This window comes from Myotis nattereri, assembly GCF_964212035.1.
Source record: "Myotis nattereri genome assembly, chromosome: 1".
In the NCBI taxonomy this organism is placed as follows: Eukaryota; Metazoa; Chordata; class Mammalia; order Chiroptera; family Vespertilionidae; genus Myotis; species Myotis nattereri.
The window spans coordinates 31,205,596-31,219,631 of NC_138075.1; the positions used below are offsets into that span (position 1 = coordinate 31,205,596).

General features: G+C 57.4%; 1 protein-coding gene across 1 annotated transcript in view; it reads left to right on the forward strand.

Annotated features, from left to right (window-relative positions):
* Positions 1–14,036, forward strand: part of SPTB (spectrin beta, erythrocytic) — a gene marked incomplete at its 5' end in the record, with an annotated part of 64,053 nt that overhangs the window by 30,773 nt on the left and 19,244 nt on the right. The window contains 12 exons of the mRNA XM_081086052.1: positions 133–889; positions 1,368–1,570; positions 1,680–1,770; positions 3,093–3,239; positions 4,436–4,699; positions 5,071–5,277; positions 5,727–5,816; positions 9,042–9,320; positions 9,876–10,006; positions 10,934–11,138; positions 11,622–11,996; positions 13,309–13,553. Of these exons, the coding sequence (XP_080942178.1) occupies positions 133–889; positions 1,368–1,570; positions 1,680–1,770; positions 3,093–3,239; positions 4,436–4,699; positions 5,071–5,277; positions 5,727–5,816; positions 9,042–9,320; positions 9,876–10,006; positions 10,934–11,138; positions 11,622–11,996; positions 13,309–13,553 (2,994 nt within the window). The remainder of the gene's footprint in view (positions 1–132; positions 890–1,367; positions 1,571–1,679; positions 1,771–3,092; positions 3,240–4,435; positions 4,700–5,070; positions 5,278–5,726; positions 5,817–9,041; positions 9,321–9,875; positions 10,007–10,933; positions 11,139–11,621; positions 11,997–13,308; positions 13,554–14,036) is intronic.

Consider the following 14,036-nt stretch of genomic DNA (forward strand, 5'->3'; position numbering starts at 1 on the left):
CACTGCAGTTTGGTGGGTTGATGACTTTCTCAGTGTGCAAGGTCTCTGGGGAGAGACTCTGGTGGGAAATCTGGGAAGGGACGTCCCGCGGGAAGAGTCACCGAAGAGGGTGTCGCTGTGTCCCCCTTGCAGGTGGCAGGCCTTCCAGACCATGGTGTCCGACCGGCGGGAGGCAGTGGGCTCGGCCCTCCGGGTGCACAACTACTGCGTGGACTGTGAGGAGACCAGCAAGTGGATCCTGGACAAGACGAAGGTAGTGGAGTCCACCAAGGACCTGGGCCGGGACCTGACGGGCGTCATCGCCATCCAGCGGAAGCTGTCGGGGCTGGAGCGCGACGTGGCTGCCATCCAGACCCGTGTGGGTGCCCTGGAGCGAGAGTCGCGGTGGCTGATGGAGTCACACCCTGAACTAAAGGAGGACATTGGCCGACGGCAGGCATATGTGGAAGAGCTGTGGCAGGGCTTGCAGCAAGCCCTGCAGGGCCAGGAGGCCTCGCTGGGTGAAGCCAGCCAGCTGCAGGCCTTCCTGCAGGATCTGGACGACTTTCAGGGCTGGCTGTCCATGGCCCAGAAGGCCGTGGCCTCGGAGGACACGCCCGAGTCCCTCCCCGAGGCTGAGCAGCTCCTGCAGCAGCATGCGGCCATCAAAGACGAGATCGATGGGCACCAGGACAGCTACGAGCGCGTCAAGGCGTCTGGGGAGAAAGTACTCCGTGGCCAGACGGACCCCGAGTACCTGCTCCTGGGCCAGCGGCTGGAGGGCCTGGGAACCGGTTGGGACGCCCTGCGCCGGATGTGGGAGAGCCGCGGCCACTTCCTCGCCCAGTGCCTGGGCTTCCAGGAGTTCCAGAAAGATGCCAAGCAGGCTGAAGCCATCCTCAGCAACCAGGTAGGGAGGTATTCAGGGCGGGGGGGTGGGGGGGGGAGGGCAAGAGCCGGGGATGGGGGGGTGGTCTCTCAGGGCAGCAGCACTGGTGAGTCTCCAAATGTGCTACAGGTGCTCAGCGACCAAATTATGCTTTTCTGGGACTCTCTTTAGCCACTAATTAGGGAGACAATCCTCCTTGTTTCTTATGTGCCCCTTTCAGCCCTTGTCCCAAACTATGCCTGTTCTTGGGTCAGTGCCAGGGAAGTGCATTTCCCCCTGGGCGGTACCCTTCCATATGGCTTTAGGTACAGTGGGTACCCCAGGGTGAGGATAGGGGTGGGGAGCAAGGTCTGGGGAACCTCTCCCTTGCACAGCTCCGGGGGGCATCATTCACGCTTTATATAACCCGCACGGCTGCACATGGCGCCCTGGCCTGGCAGGTTCCCTCACCGCCTCCTCAGGTTATCTTCATGCCGCGTCTGGAAACTTGCTTCAACAGGAATACACGCTGGCTCACTTGGAAACCCCAGACTCCCTAGAAGCTGCAGAGGCTGGGATCCGGAAGTTCGAGGATTTCCTGGTGTCTATGGAGAATAACCAGGATAAGGTTTTGAGTCCTGTGGACTCTGGAAACAAGCTGGTGGCCGAGGGGAACCTCTACGCAGACAAGATCAAGGAGAAGGTGCAGTCGATTGAGGACAGGTACTCTCCGCCCCCAGGGTGATGGGCTGAATCAGGGGGGGCTGGCAGTGTTGCATGGGGACCCCAGACTCAGCCCTGTTGTGACTGCGGCTTCTGGCTTCCCATCCAGGCACAGGAAGAACAACGAGAAGGCTCAGGAGGCCTCCGTTCTTCTGAAAGACAACCTGGAGCTCCAGAACTTCCTCCAGAACTGCCAGGAGGTGAGGCCCAGCGAGGCCGGCGGCTTTGCAGGAGAGCCCTTTCTGGGAGCAAAGAGCCCAGAGGTCCACAGGGATCCTCTCTCACTCAGAGTCGGGTTCCTCGGGAGAACTCGGTACTGGACAGTGTGGGTCATCCTCAGGAATCTTTGGTTCCACAATACTTTCATTTCTCAAAGAATCTGCAAAGATGTGTGTGTTTTTTAATCCTCACCTAAGGATATGTTTTTTTAAATAGATGTTCAGAGAGAGAGGAAGGGAGAGAGAAACATCGATGTAAGAACATCGTTCGGTTGCCTCCTGCACACACCCCAACCCACAACCTAGGTATGTGCCTGACCAGGAATCGAAACCTTTTGGTGTATGGGATGATGCTTCAATCAACTGAGCCATCCGGCCAGGGCTGTAAAGATGGTGTGTGTGTGTGTGTGTGTGTGTGTGTGTGTGTGTGTGTGTTTATTTATTTTTAGAGAAGGAGGAAGGGAGAGAGAGAGAGAGAGAGAAAGAAACATCAATGATGAAATAGATAGAATCATTGATCAGCTGCCTCCTGCACGCCCCCTACTGGGGATTGAGCTCACAACCTGGGCATGAGCCCTGACCAGAATCGAACTCATGACCTCTTGGTTCATGGGTCCACACTCAACCACTGAACCACACCAGCCAGGCTTCCTTCATTGTTAACCTGCGCTTGGCTTCTTCCTCTGATAACACGTCCTCTATGTTTGTTAATGATTCTCACCGCACTGCTAAAGGGTGGATTTATCCATCCAGTAAATACTCCTACAACAGGCCAGGCCCTGTCCTAGGTCCTGGATATATGGAGAGAAGCATAAATATCCCTGTTGTCACCCTGCACACACTGGTGTAGAAGACCCTCCCGAGTCCATATTTTTTTTTTTTAAATATATTTTATTGATTTTTTACAGAGAGGAAGGGAGAGAGATAGAGAGTTAGAAACATCGATGAGAGAGAATCATCGATCAGCTGCCTCCTGCACATCTCCCACTGGGGATATGCCCGCAACCCAGGTACATGCCCTTGACCGGAATCGAACCTGGGACCTCTCAGTCCGCAGGCCGACGCTCTATCCACTGAGCCAAACCGGTTTCGGCCCGAGTCCATATTTTATCCCCGAGACAATGTGGGTCAAGTTGTCTGTGCTGGGAGTTAGGGATCCAGAGATGGAGAGTGGTACTCTGCTATGTCCGCACTTCACTGCGCGGCTTTCTTCTGCAGCCAGAGGGGGGCAGCAGGTCCTGCTCTGAGCCCCTGGCCAAAGGGGTACACTCGGGGATGATTGGACCCTCTTTTTCTGCCCACAGCTCACTCTCTGGATCAATGACAAGCTGCTGACATCTCAGGATGTCTCCTATGATGAAGCACGAAACCTTCACAACAAATGGCTGAAGCACCAGGCGTTCATGGCAGAGCTGGCCTCCCACGAGGGGTGGCTGGAGAGCATCGATGCGGTAAGTAACGCGAGTGCTCGGGCATGCTTATGGAATGGGCTTTACCCAGGTGTAGGCACCGTCCTGAAGCTTGCTGGACATCAGAGGACCTGGGAGTGAAAAAAAACTTCTCTGAATAGTACTTAACCTTCAGATACATCCATTCTTGTTAAAGCTGGTCAGGATGGGTGCCTCCTCTGGGTCACCTGCGTCTGGGGACAGTCCAGGTCACTGAAGACACCTGCATCAGAGCTGCAGCATCCAGCGCCAAAATAGCGGTTGTCTCTGTTTGCCTCCTGTGCTCCTCACCAGGGCCCAGCACAGGGGACTGTGTGACATGAGCAGGGCAGTCCTCTGACCCTCACCGTTTGGACGGGCAGAACCATGGGGAGTGGTCATTCGCACCCCTTGTAGATGGGGACGCAAGGGGCCTTCTGTAATGAGTTTTCCCGGGGCCCAAGGGGAAAATGTGGCTGGAGTTAGATCTTGGAAGCAGGCACCTTTGCTCTTTCCTGCGGTGGCGACCAGGGGGAAGCAGGCCTAGGGGCCACCCCAGGCCGTGTCCGCAGTAGTTAAGGTGCAGGCTCCAAGCCAGGCTGTCTGACTCAATCTCCTTGCACCTCCGTTTCTTCCTCTGTAAAATGAGGGTAATAGCAGCTCCCTGCCTGAGGGAGTTGTGAGCATTAAAGCACTTAGAATAGTCCTTGGCGATTGTTAAGCCCTTAATAAATATTGACTGTTATGAGTGGTCTGTATTCCTAGGCCCAAGTCGTATCATACTGTTCCCACCCAGAAAAGATACATTTATGCAGGTGAAAACCTGGTGAGAAAAAGTCAGTAACTAAAAGATCCCACCGAAGGTTAGTTAATGCACAGCCTCAGGGGAGACGATCTCGAGAGGGTGGAACTCACAGGCTGCTTGTACCTGGATGGATCCTGAATCTTTTTTTTTTCTTTAATTAAAACAAAAAAATTTTAGTACATACCAGCTGACCCTTGTCTGCAGCTCTCCCTACTGCAATCGCCTGAGTCATTTGCCCAAAATACGGCTCCCCCTGTCCCGCCTTCGACTGCAAATAACGCAGGGGGTGCAGTGTTTCATTTGGGCCTCACCAAGTTCTAGCCAGATCCCTTGCTTCACTGGCGCACACGCCCCCCCCCCCCCCCCCCTTTACCTTTGCAACCATCTGGAGTAAGCTCGCCTCCCTCCCACACAGGAAGGAAAGCAGCTGATGGAGGAGAAACCCCAGTTTGCAGCCCTGGTGTCCCAGAGGCTAGAGGCTTTGCACCAACTCTGGGATGAGCTTCAGGCCACCACGAAGGAGAAGGCCCAGCAGCTCTCCGCCGCCAGGAGCTCCGACCTGCGCTCGAAGACCCATGCCGACCTCAACAAGTGGATCAGCGCCATGGAGGACCAGCTGCGGTCAGACGACCCAGGCAAGGACCTGACCAGTGTCAACCGGATGTTGGCTAAGCTGAAGGCACGTGTGCGGGTTGTAGACTGGGAGTGTTGGAAGAGAAGGGATCTTGGGGAGCAAACCCGAAACCTGAAAGCCAGTTCCTCTTAACCGGGCTTGTCTTTATCATGCAAAATGCCTCCTGGTCATCACCCATCTGCTACCCCTTTGCAGTGGGTAAGACAAGGATCCAAAACGGGTTAGTAAAAGCAGGTCTGAGAAGTCAAGTACAGGTGTCCGGGGAGGGGAAGAAGAGTGGGCGTCCAGGGAGACTTGCTGGGAGAGGCTGAGCTCAGACTGGGCCCCTAAGGACGGGTGGGGTATGCGTGATGGAGAAGAGGGAGCGCCTGCCCAGGTGCCAGGGCCGGTGCCAACACTGTCCCCTTGTGTCCCAGCGCGTGGAGGACCAAGTGAATGTGCGGAAGGAGGAGTTGGGAGAGCTGTTCGCCCAGATGCCCTCACTGGACGAGGAAGAGGGGGGTGCTGACATGAGCATCGAGAAGCGGTTCCTGGACCTCCTGGAGCCCCTGGGGAAGAGGAAGAAGCAGCTGGAATCATCCAGAGCCAAGCTGCAGATCAGCCGTGACTTGGAGGACGAGACGGTGCGTGGGCCACAACCCCCAATCCCAAGCCCCAGCCGCCGAGGCAGCCGCTGCCGTCAGGTCAGCTGGCTGCTGCCCAGGGCAGCTCTCAGCAGCAGCCGTCCGGTCATCTCACCCCCTTCTCTCAGGATTGCTGTGGTGATTGCATTCGATGTAAAAGGAAAGCCAGTGCTTTTGAATGGTAGCTCACCCATGGACTTAGGGGCCAAACAGACTTGGGTTCCCAGCTACATTACCTTCCCCCCGTGTGACCAGGAAATAGTTATTTGGAACCTCAATTCAAAATGTCAAAATGTCCCCGTCTGTAAAATGGGGGCAAAAGCGGTTCCTGATACGGGGTTGGGAAGAACCGGGCAGACATGCAGCAGAGCCCTGTCTGATCGTGGCGAGTGCTCGGGAAAGGGTGGCGGGATTGCCATCAGCCATCCCTCTGCCTTTGGTCTCCGCAGCTCTGGGTGGAAGAGAGGTTGCCTCTGGCCCAGTCGTCCGACTACGGCATTAATCTGCAAACTGTGCAGCTGTTCATGAAGAAGAACCAGGTGAGTACCACCTTACCTTGTCAATCCCACCCGACCTGCCCTGCCCCTGCCCCGCCCATCCTGCCCTGCAGAAGGCCAGCTACAGCAGATTGTTAGTCTTGTTAGTAGCTGTGGGGTCCCCAGACCCCTAAAAAGAACAACTTTGGTGATGGCAGAATTCTGGGAGGACCACAGGCGGGCAGGGTGGGGGAGTATTTAGATGCTTCAAGGTTTGGGGCCATTCAGACCCATCAGGGCACGGTGAATGCAGGGCCCAGATGCTCTGGCCTGGGGTTTAATGTGATTTACAGCATCTATAGCCCATGGCCTCCCTGAGAGGAGGCCCATAGCTCCTGGTTGCTCTCCCTCTTCCAGGGCTGAGCTCGGCCTATTGGGTGTCCTCGGGGTGAGAAGGCCCCACTTCTCTGGACACGAGGACTTACGGAGCTCAAATCCCATTAGGAAGCCTCTACGTGGAGCAGACCTGCATTGGCGTTCTGCTCTGTCGTACTGTAGTCAGACTCCTGGAAGTGAGAGGTGCCACACTTCCTCTTGTATCAGAGTTGTCATGTAGTTCCAAGTCCAGCTGCCCTGGCTCTGGTGCCTCTGTCTGGCGAGGGTGGCATGATTGTCATCCGCCCTCCCCCTGCCTTTGGTCTCCGCAGCTCTGGGTGGAGGAGAGGTTGCCTCTGGCCCAGTCGTCCGACTACAGAGAGTCCTTCCTCCTTCCTGGGCTGCTCTTGGAGTCAAGAGGTGGGGGCAGCAAGGCCCTAAGCAAGGAGAGCCTGGGGACTCGGTGTCCCAGAGGGCCAGTCGGCACTGCAGCTCCTTGGGAAGGAGGCTCACAGCAGACAGTACTTCTTTCCCCAAAGTAACAGCCGCCGGCATCGACTCGCAGAGCCCAGCAGCTGTGCCCGGGCCTGACTGATTCTCAGAGGAGGTCCCTAACAGCTCCCTCAGGCCCTTTGCTTCTAGTTGGCATGCTCTGACCACCGAGGCTCCCGTGGCCGCACGAAGGGACCTGGGCTGGAAGGCGGCAGGGTGGGGGTCAGCACCACAGCCTCCACTTACAGGAAGGAGGCTGGTCGAGGACAGGATCCTTGGGGCCTCAGTTTCCTCAACTGTAAATGAGCTGGTGGTAGGCCTCCTCACACTGAAGACTTTTGACCCTGCCCAGTCAGTGTTGTTGCCAAAAGATGGTCATCTCGCCTGGCTGAAGGTTACTGTGTTAGGAAAAGGGCAAGTATAAACAGAGTTCTCTGAGCCCGAGGGCGAGCGTGGCCGCCCAGTGCAGACTGTTTCAGGCTAAGCCTGGCGAAGGCTCCAACCCCGTGTCATCGTCCCCTCTATTGCAGCGGTTCTCAAACCTCAGTGCGCACCAGACTCGCCCGGAGGGTTGGTTTGCACATAGCCGACCAGGCTCCTGGCCAGCTCTACTCAGTCACACTGGGAGTAGAGCCTGGTAATTTCCATCTCTGTCAAGATTCTGGGTTCTGCTGCTGCTCTGGGACCCCACTTTGAGAACCGCTGCTCCCGTGGCTATCCGCTACAACTGAACAAATCCCACAAGGTGCCACATGAATGGCTTCCAACTCTGGCTGCACATTGGAGTCGCCTGGAGAATTTTTTAAACCTGCGAAGGCAAAGGTCCCACCTCAGAGCAATGAATTAGGCTCTCTGGGGTTGGGGCCCTGGCTGTGTCTGTTTTCCCAGATTATTTAATGTGCAACCAGGATCAACAACCACTGTTTCGTCTGATCTGGCTCCTACCTGCCTCTCATCTCTCATCACTTCCTCCCTCCTTCACGGTACTCTAGCTTTCCTGGCCTCTCTCTGGCCTTCGGACAGCCCAGGCTGGCCTCCACCCCAGGGGCTTAGCACGTGCTCCTCCCTCTTGCCAGCAGCATTCATCCCCCAGGTCTCTGTGTGGGGGCTCCCCCTCACCACTCATGTCTCACTCAGCGGTCACCTCAGAAAGGCCCTGCCAGACTCCCCCAGCTCAAGTACCAACCACCTCATCTCATGTATTTTCCTCAGAGCACCATTATCTGCATTTACTCATTTATTTACCTGCTTACCATCTATTCCTCTACAGAGTGTAAGCTTAATGAGGACAGGGGTTTTGTGTCCACATTGTCCCTAAAGCAGGGCCTGGTACATAGGAAATAACTTAATAAATATGTTTTGAATGAATGAAGTCAGGGAAGAAAACATCACAAGTCAGCACACTGCACAGGAGCCGAGAAAGCAATTAGAGAGAGAGAGAGAGAGAGAGAGACTGAGAGACCTTTTGGGGTCCCTTGCCAAGGTCATAGGATCTCAGGGCAAGTAGAGGCAAACGGAGCTTACCCCATGGGTAGTTTGAATACAATTGCACAGACCACGGGAGAATGTAAAAAATGCATTTCAGAGAGTTAGGTGACGTGTGGATGTTGCTGGTTCTATGTAGTTGACATGCTGACAGTGACTGTACTGCCCGCACGTCCTACTTTTGCCCCCGCCCTCCAAATGGTTTTAAAGGCCACGGGCAGTTGTAGAAAGCGAGGAGATGAGGTGGAAGGGGCTGAGAAGCACCCAGGCTCAGGCCTCTAGGACCAGAACGTGAGTGGCACCTGGGTCATGGCCCCCTGAAGAAAAAGGTGACCCAATGCCCAGAGTGGGAGGAAAATGCCATTCTGGTGATGAAAGATTCAGACATGAAAATAATACAGAGCTCACAAGAGATTTGAGAAATAGAAATGGGGAAAAAACAAAAGAAAACCCTGAACTCTTACAAGGAGCACCTGTCAACTGTAGTTTTATAGGCATGAAAGCTCTTAGAATAAGATATCAAAAGGCCATTTAAAGATGGTGTTTCTTTCCTCTGTCCCGTACAACTAAGAAACGAAGCTCTGCTAAAACAGAGGGAGAAGAGGGGGCAGTCAAGAGCACTCTTGGGGTCAGGGAGAGCCATGTTCAAATCCCAGCTCTGCCATTTGCTGCGCACAAGTCACTCCTCTGCTCCGTGCCAGTTTTTGTGTGCTTATCTCCGAAGACTGAGGGTGAAAGGAGAATGATGTGAAGTGCCCGCACTGAGCCTGGCTTGTGGGCACGGGCAGCTTTATGGCACCACCCATTCTGCTCTGGCTTCCCCGAGCAGGAGGGGGTGAGAGGTGCCAGGGTGCCACCTGGGCAGCCTGCTGCAGGCTGGCCCTCACCTGCACGGTGGGAGGGCCCCTGCTCTGAGCCCTTCCCCTCTGACCACAGACGCTGCAGAACGAGATCCTGGGCCACGCGCCCCGGGTGGAGGATGTGCTGCAGCGAGGCCAGCGGCTGGTGGAGGAGGCCGAGATCGACTGCGGGGACATTGAGGAGCGCCTGGGCCACCTGCAGAGCTCGTGGGACACGCTGCGGGAGGCAGCGGCCGGGCGGCTGCGGCGCCTGCGGGATGCCAGCGAGGCCCAGCAGTACTACCTGGACGCGGGCGAGGCTGAGGCCTGGATCAGCGAGCAGGAGCTCTATGTCATCTCAGACGAGACCCCGAAGGTGGGCTAGGCTAGGGGTGCCAGGCTGGGTGTAAGGCCGAGAGGAAGAGCGAAGGGGAGCAGGGGGGCGGGGGGTGCAGTCAGTGGGGAACTTGTAAATCAAGTATGTGAGGCGTGAAGTCAGGAGGAGGCTGTACAAGGAGCCCTCCTTCTCAGGATGCCAGGCCTCTACAGAGCACGTACGGCAGCCGGGCACCCCGTCGGCCAACTTAGATTTGCTCCAACCCAAGGGTCCTTCACCTTTTGGGTACCATGGGTTTCTGTGCTGGTGAACAGCTGTGGGAGGGGTGAGAGGTGAGGTGGGGGGGCTCTAAACGCTGAAGGGATAGAGGAAGTTTTCACGGAACGGAAAGGTGGAGCTGGGCCTGGAAAGGTAGCGATCAGACTGGGGAGGCAGGTGGGGGGTGGGCATTGCTGGAAAATGAGTAGCAGGAAAGGAGGGCGCAGTTCCCCGTGGGTGTCCATGAGCCTGGCTCTCCCCCACCTGGGGCACCTGCAGGAGCTGGGCTGTGACCAGGCCGCCCACTCCCTGTGCTCATGCTGTCCCGCCTCCTAGGACGAAGAGGGCGCCATCGTGATGCTGAAGCGGCACTTGCGGCAGCAGCGCGCGGTGGAGGAGTACGGGCGGAACATCAAGCAGCTGGCCGGCCGGGCCCAGGGCCTGCTCGCTGCGGGCCACCCCGAGGGGTGCGTGCGCCAACTGGGGTGTCAAGCCCAGGCTCCCACCCACCAGGATCCCTTCAGACCCAGTGGGAAAACGGGAACCATTTTCCTGAAAAATGCGGGTTTGAGAAAACTGCTTTCTGGACCTCCGATTGGCCCGGTTCCATTCCATGCCTTGGTTTTGTGTGGGTAACTTCAAAGCGGGCTGACTAAGGTCTGGTTTGCAAAGAGATCAGAAAACAGGACAGCAAAGCCACCCTCTGGGGGAATTGAGAGCACCAGCCTTTTGACAAGTTAGACTCTCCCAGGAGGCGCTGAAGACTAGCCTTGCTCTCCTCCTAATGGTCCACAAGGCACTTCAGGATGTCACAGTCTCTCAGCAAGACTGTCACAGCGGGTGAAGGCGGAAGGCCTGTACCCACCTCGGGGTTCTACATGAATGGGAGCCCATGGGCCTCACACAGGCTGCCCCCGTCATGGCCCTGTCCTCAGCTGCCTTTAGGGCATCCACAGCTGTGGGTCCTCAGCGGCCCCCTCAGCATCTCCCAGGGAGCCCGAGGATGGGCCGCTGGTACTGCACGCCGCTCTCCTGCTGTGACTGCAGCCGCTCAGGCGGCCTCACCCACCAGCCTGCCTGGAGGAGTAATGGCAACGGCCCCATTCGCACTGGTCTCTCTGGACTTCCCTGAGCGCAGGGCAGTGGGGGAAGCATCCACCTCGAGCGGGACACCGTTCTGTCATCCCCTGGAGCATCACGGCTGAGGGACGGTTCCTTCTCTCCCCAGCTCCTCCCAGAAGTTGCTGCCATTGCTGCTAGCCGCGTTTCCCCGCCTGTCCCTGTCGCCGGGCTGGGGGAGTAGGTCGGGCTGGGGGAGTAGGTCGTGCCCCCCGGAGCTGGCTGCTCTGGGTTTTCTGTCGCCGTCTCTGAGCGCTTTCTGTTTTGAATTCCAGGGAGCAGATCATCAGGCTTCAGGGGCAAGTGGACAAGCAGTATGCGGGGCTGAAGGACATGGCCGAGGAGCGCAAGCGGAAGCTGGAGAACATGTACCACCTGTTCCAGCTGAAGAGGGAGGCCGACGACTTGGAGCAGTGGATCGCCGAGAAGGAGCTGGTGGCCTCGTCCCCAGAAATGGGGCAAGACTTTGACCACGTGACTGTGAGTGCTCACGGACCGCTTTCTTCCTCTTCCTCTAATTCAGGAGCCCTGGTTCCAGACACACACGCACACCCGCCCGTTGCAAAGTGCTGCCCAGGGTGCAGGCCCGGCAGTGGGCTCTGGGGAAGGTGTGAGAGCGGCGCCAGGTGGCCCAAGTCCCCACCTGCGAAAGTCTGCCGCCAGTGTGAGGACACCACCCATCCCTGAGCCCTGACAGCCACATTTCTTTTTAAAAAATATATCTTTAAATACATTTTTATTGATTTCAGAGAGGAAGGGAGAAGGGGAGAGAGAAACATCACGGATGAGAGAGAATCATTGATCAGCTGCTTCCTGCATACTCTCTACTGGGGATGGAGCCTGCAACCTGGGCACGTGCCCTGACCAGGAATTGAACCCTGACCTCCTGGTTCAGAAGTTGATACTCGACCACTGAGCCACACCGGCTGGGCAATAACCACATTTCTCTCTACCCCTTCCCAGCTGCTCCGGGACAAATTCCGGGACTTTGCCCGGGAGACTGGGGCCATCGGACAGGAGCGGGTGGACAACGTGAATGCCATTATCGAGCGGCTCATCGACGCGGGCCACGGAGAGGCGGCCACCATCGCCGAGTGGAAGGACGGGCTGAACGAGATGTGGGCGGACCTGCTGGAGCTCATCGACACGCGCATGCAGCTGCTGGCCGCCTCCTACGACCTGCACCGCTACTTCTACACGGGCACCGAGATCCTGGGCCTCATCGACGAGAAGCACCGCGAGCTGCCCGAGGACGTGGGGCTGGACGCCAGCACCGCCGAGTCCTTCCACCGGGTGCACACGGCCTTCGAGCGGGAGCTCCACCTCCTGGGCGTGCAGGTGCCTCTGTCCCTCACTGTCCCCCGCAGGTTCCAGGACCTGCCTTCCCGTCTTCCCCATGGCCAGTTCCTGGGGCCCCGGGGTCAGTTCCTCTCCTGCCTCCGCGGGGGACTTCCCCTCCTGAGAAAGCAGCCGCTCAGGGCAGGGAGGCAGGAGCAGTGGCTTTCAGATGTCCAGCTTCTAGTCTTCAAACTGAATCTTTACAAAAAACCCAGCGCACAAAATTCCTTAAAATACAATTTCTCTGGTTGTGCAGAGTATTAAGCATCATTAGCAGACACATACACAACGCTCTCCTAGCACCGGGCGCTGTTCTACGTTACATGTGGGTTGGCTGGGTCCCCAGAGCCACCCTCTGAGGATGGTATGATGCTCCCTGCATTTTATAGATGAGGACCAGGCTTAGCGAGGGCAGGCGCGGTGTCGGAACATGCGATTAGCAGTGGAGCCAGGATGCAAACCTTGCAGTCTGACTACAGACTGCCCTCGGCCCTGGGCTGTTCGGACTTTCCACATGGGACCTGGAAGAGCCCCCAAATCTGTCTAGACCCCCCTCCTCCCATCATTGGGGTACCCCCCGAGGCACTGCCAATGTCTGTGGGTTCTATAGAGTTCAGTGTGATAGAACGTGCAGGGCGAGGGCCCGGCTGTTGGGGACTTGCTGGGCCTCCCATGGCAGGAGAGATGAGCTGCTGTGCAGTCCTGCACCGACCCAGCAGGCTCAGGCGCCTGGTTCACCCAGAGTGGGGCGTCCTAGGCATTTGTCCTCCAACTGGAGGGGCGCCAGAGCCCCTGAGGCAGGTAGAGTCCCGCTGACTTCTGAGGATAAGGCTGCACTGCCTGGGCCGGCCTCACACAGGGGTCTGGTGAGGCAGCGTGCAGGTTGTGAACAGGGACGTGGGAGCTCACCCCACCCCCAGCTGCCCTGTCTGCTCCTGTGAGTGACTCAGGCCCATCACTGAGCCCCCCGCCCTGTACCTCAGTTTCCTCGTCTCCAAAACAGGAATGACAGGCCTGTTCCCTAGTCCTCTGTCATGGGGCTGTTGTAAAAATGAAGGGAGCAATAAATTAAAGTGTTTAGAAGCTCCTGGCACATAGTTATTCTTATGATCATATCTCTGAGGAGATCAAAGGGCATAGAGTCCCTCTCGCTCCCCTTGGATGAGGAGCACCCATGGGGGGTGGGAGGGGCATTGCCTCAGCAGAGCTGCCAAAGCAGGAGCTTTGGCGAGGTGCCTGGCGAGGGGGAGGCAGGGAGGAGACAGGCGATGCATCTTTCTCGGGGACAATGTCCAGGTTTGCCCGATCGCAGGTACAGCAGTTCCAGGACGTGGCCACCCGCCTGCAGATGGCGTACGCTGGGGAAAAGGCAGACGCCATCCAGGACAAGGAGCGGGAGGTGTCTGCTGCGTGGCAGGCGCTGCTCGATGCCTGTGCCGGGCGCCGCACCCAGCTGGTGGACACGGCAGACAAGTTCCGCTTCTTCAGCATGGCCCGCGACCTCCTCTCCTGGATGGAGAGCATCATCCGGCAGATCGAGACCCAGGAGAGGCCCAGGTGAGGGGGCGTCCCCAAGGCAGCCCACTCCGGGCTTTATTGTCTCAGAGGCTGCACTGAGGCTCTGCCCTGGAGACACAGTGATGCCCTGGGAGACACAGTGATGCCTGGGAGGGACAGTGATACCTGGGAGGGACAGTGATGCCTGGGAGGGACAGTGATGCCCTGGGAGGGACAGTGATGCCCTGGGAGGGACATGATGCCCTGGGAGGGACAGTCCTGCCCTGGGAGGGACAGTGATACCTGGGAGGGACAGTGATGCCTGGGAGGGACAGTGATGCCCTGGGAGGGACATGCTGCCCTGGGACGGACATGATGCCCTGGGAGGGACAGTGATGCCTGGGAGGGACAGTGATGCCTGGGAGGGACAGTGATGCCCTGGGAGGGACAGTCCTGCCCTCCTTCACGCCCCCTACTGGGAACCAGAGCCCACAACGCCGGACACGAGCCCTTGACCAGAATCGAACCTGAGACCCTTCAAGT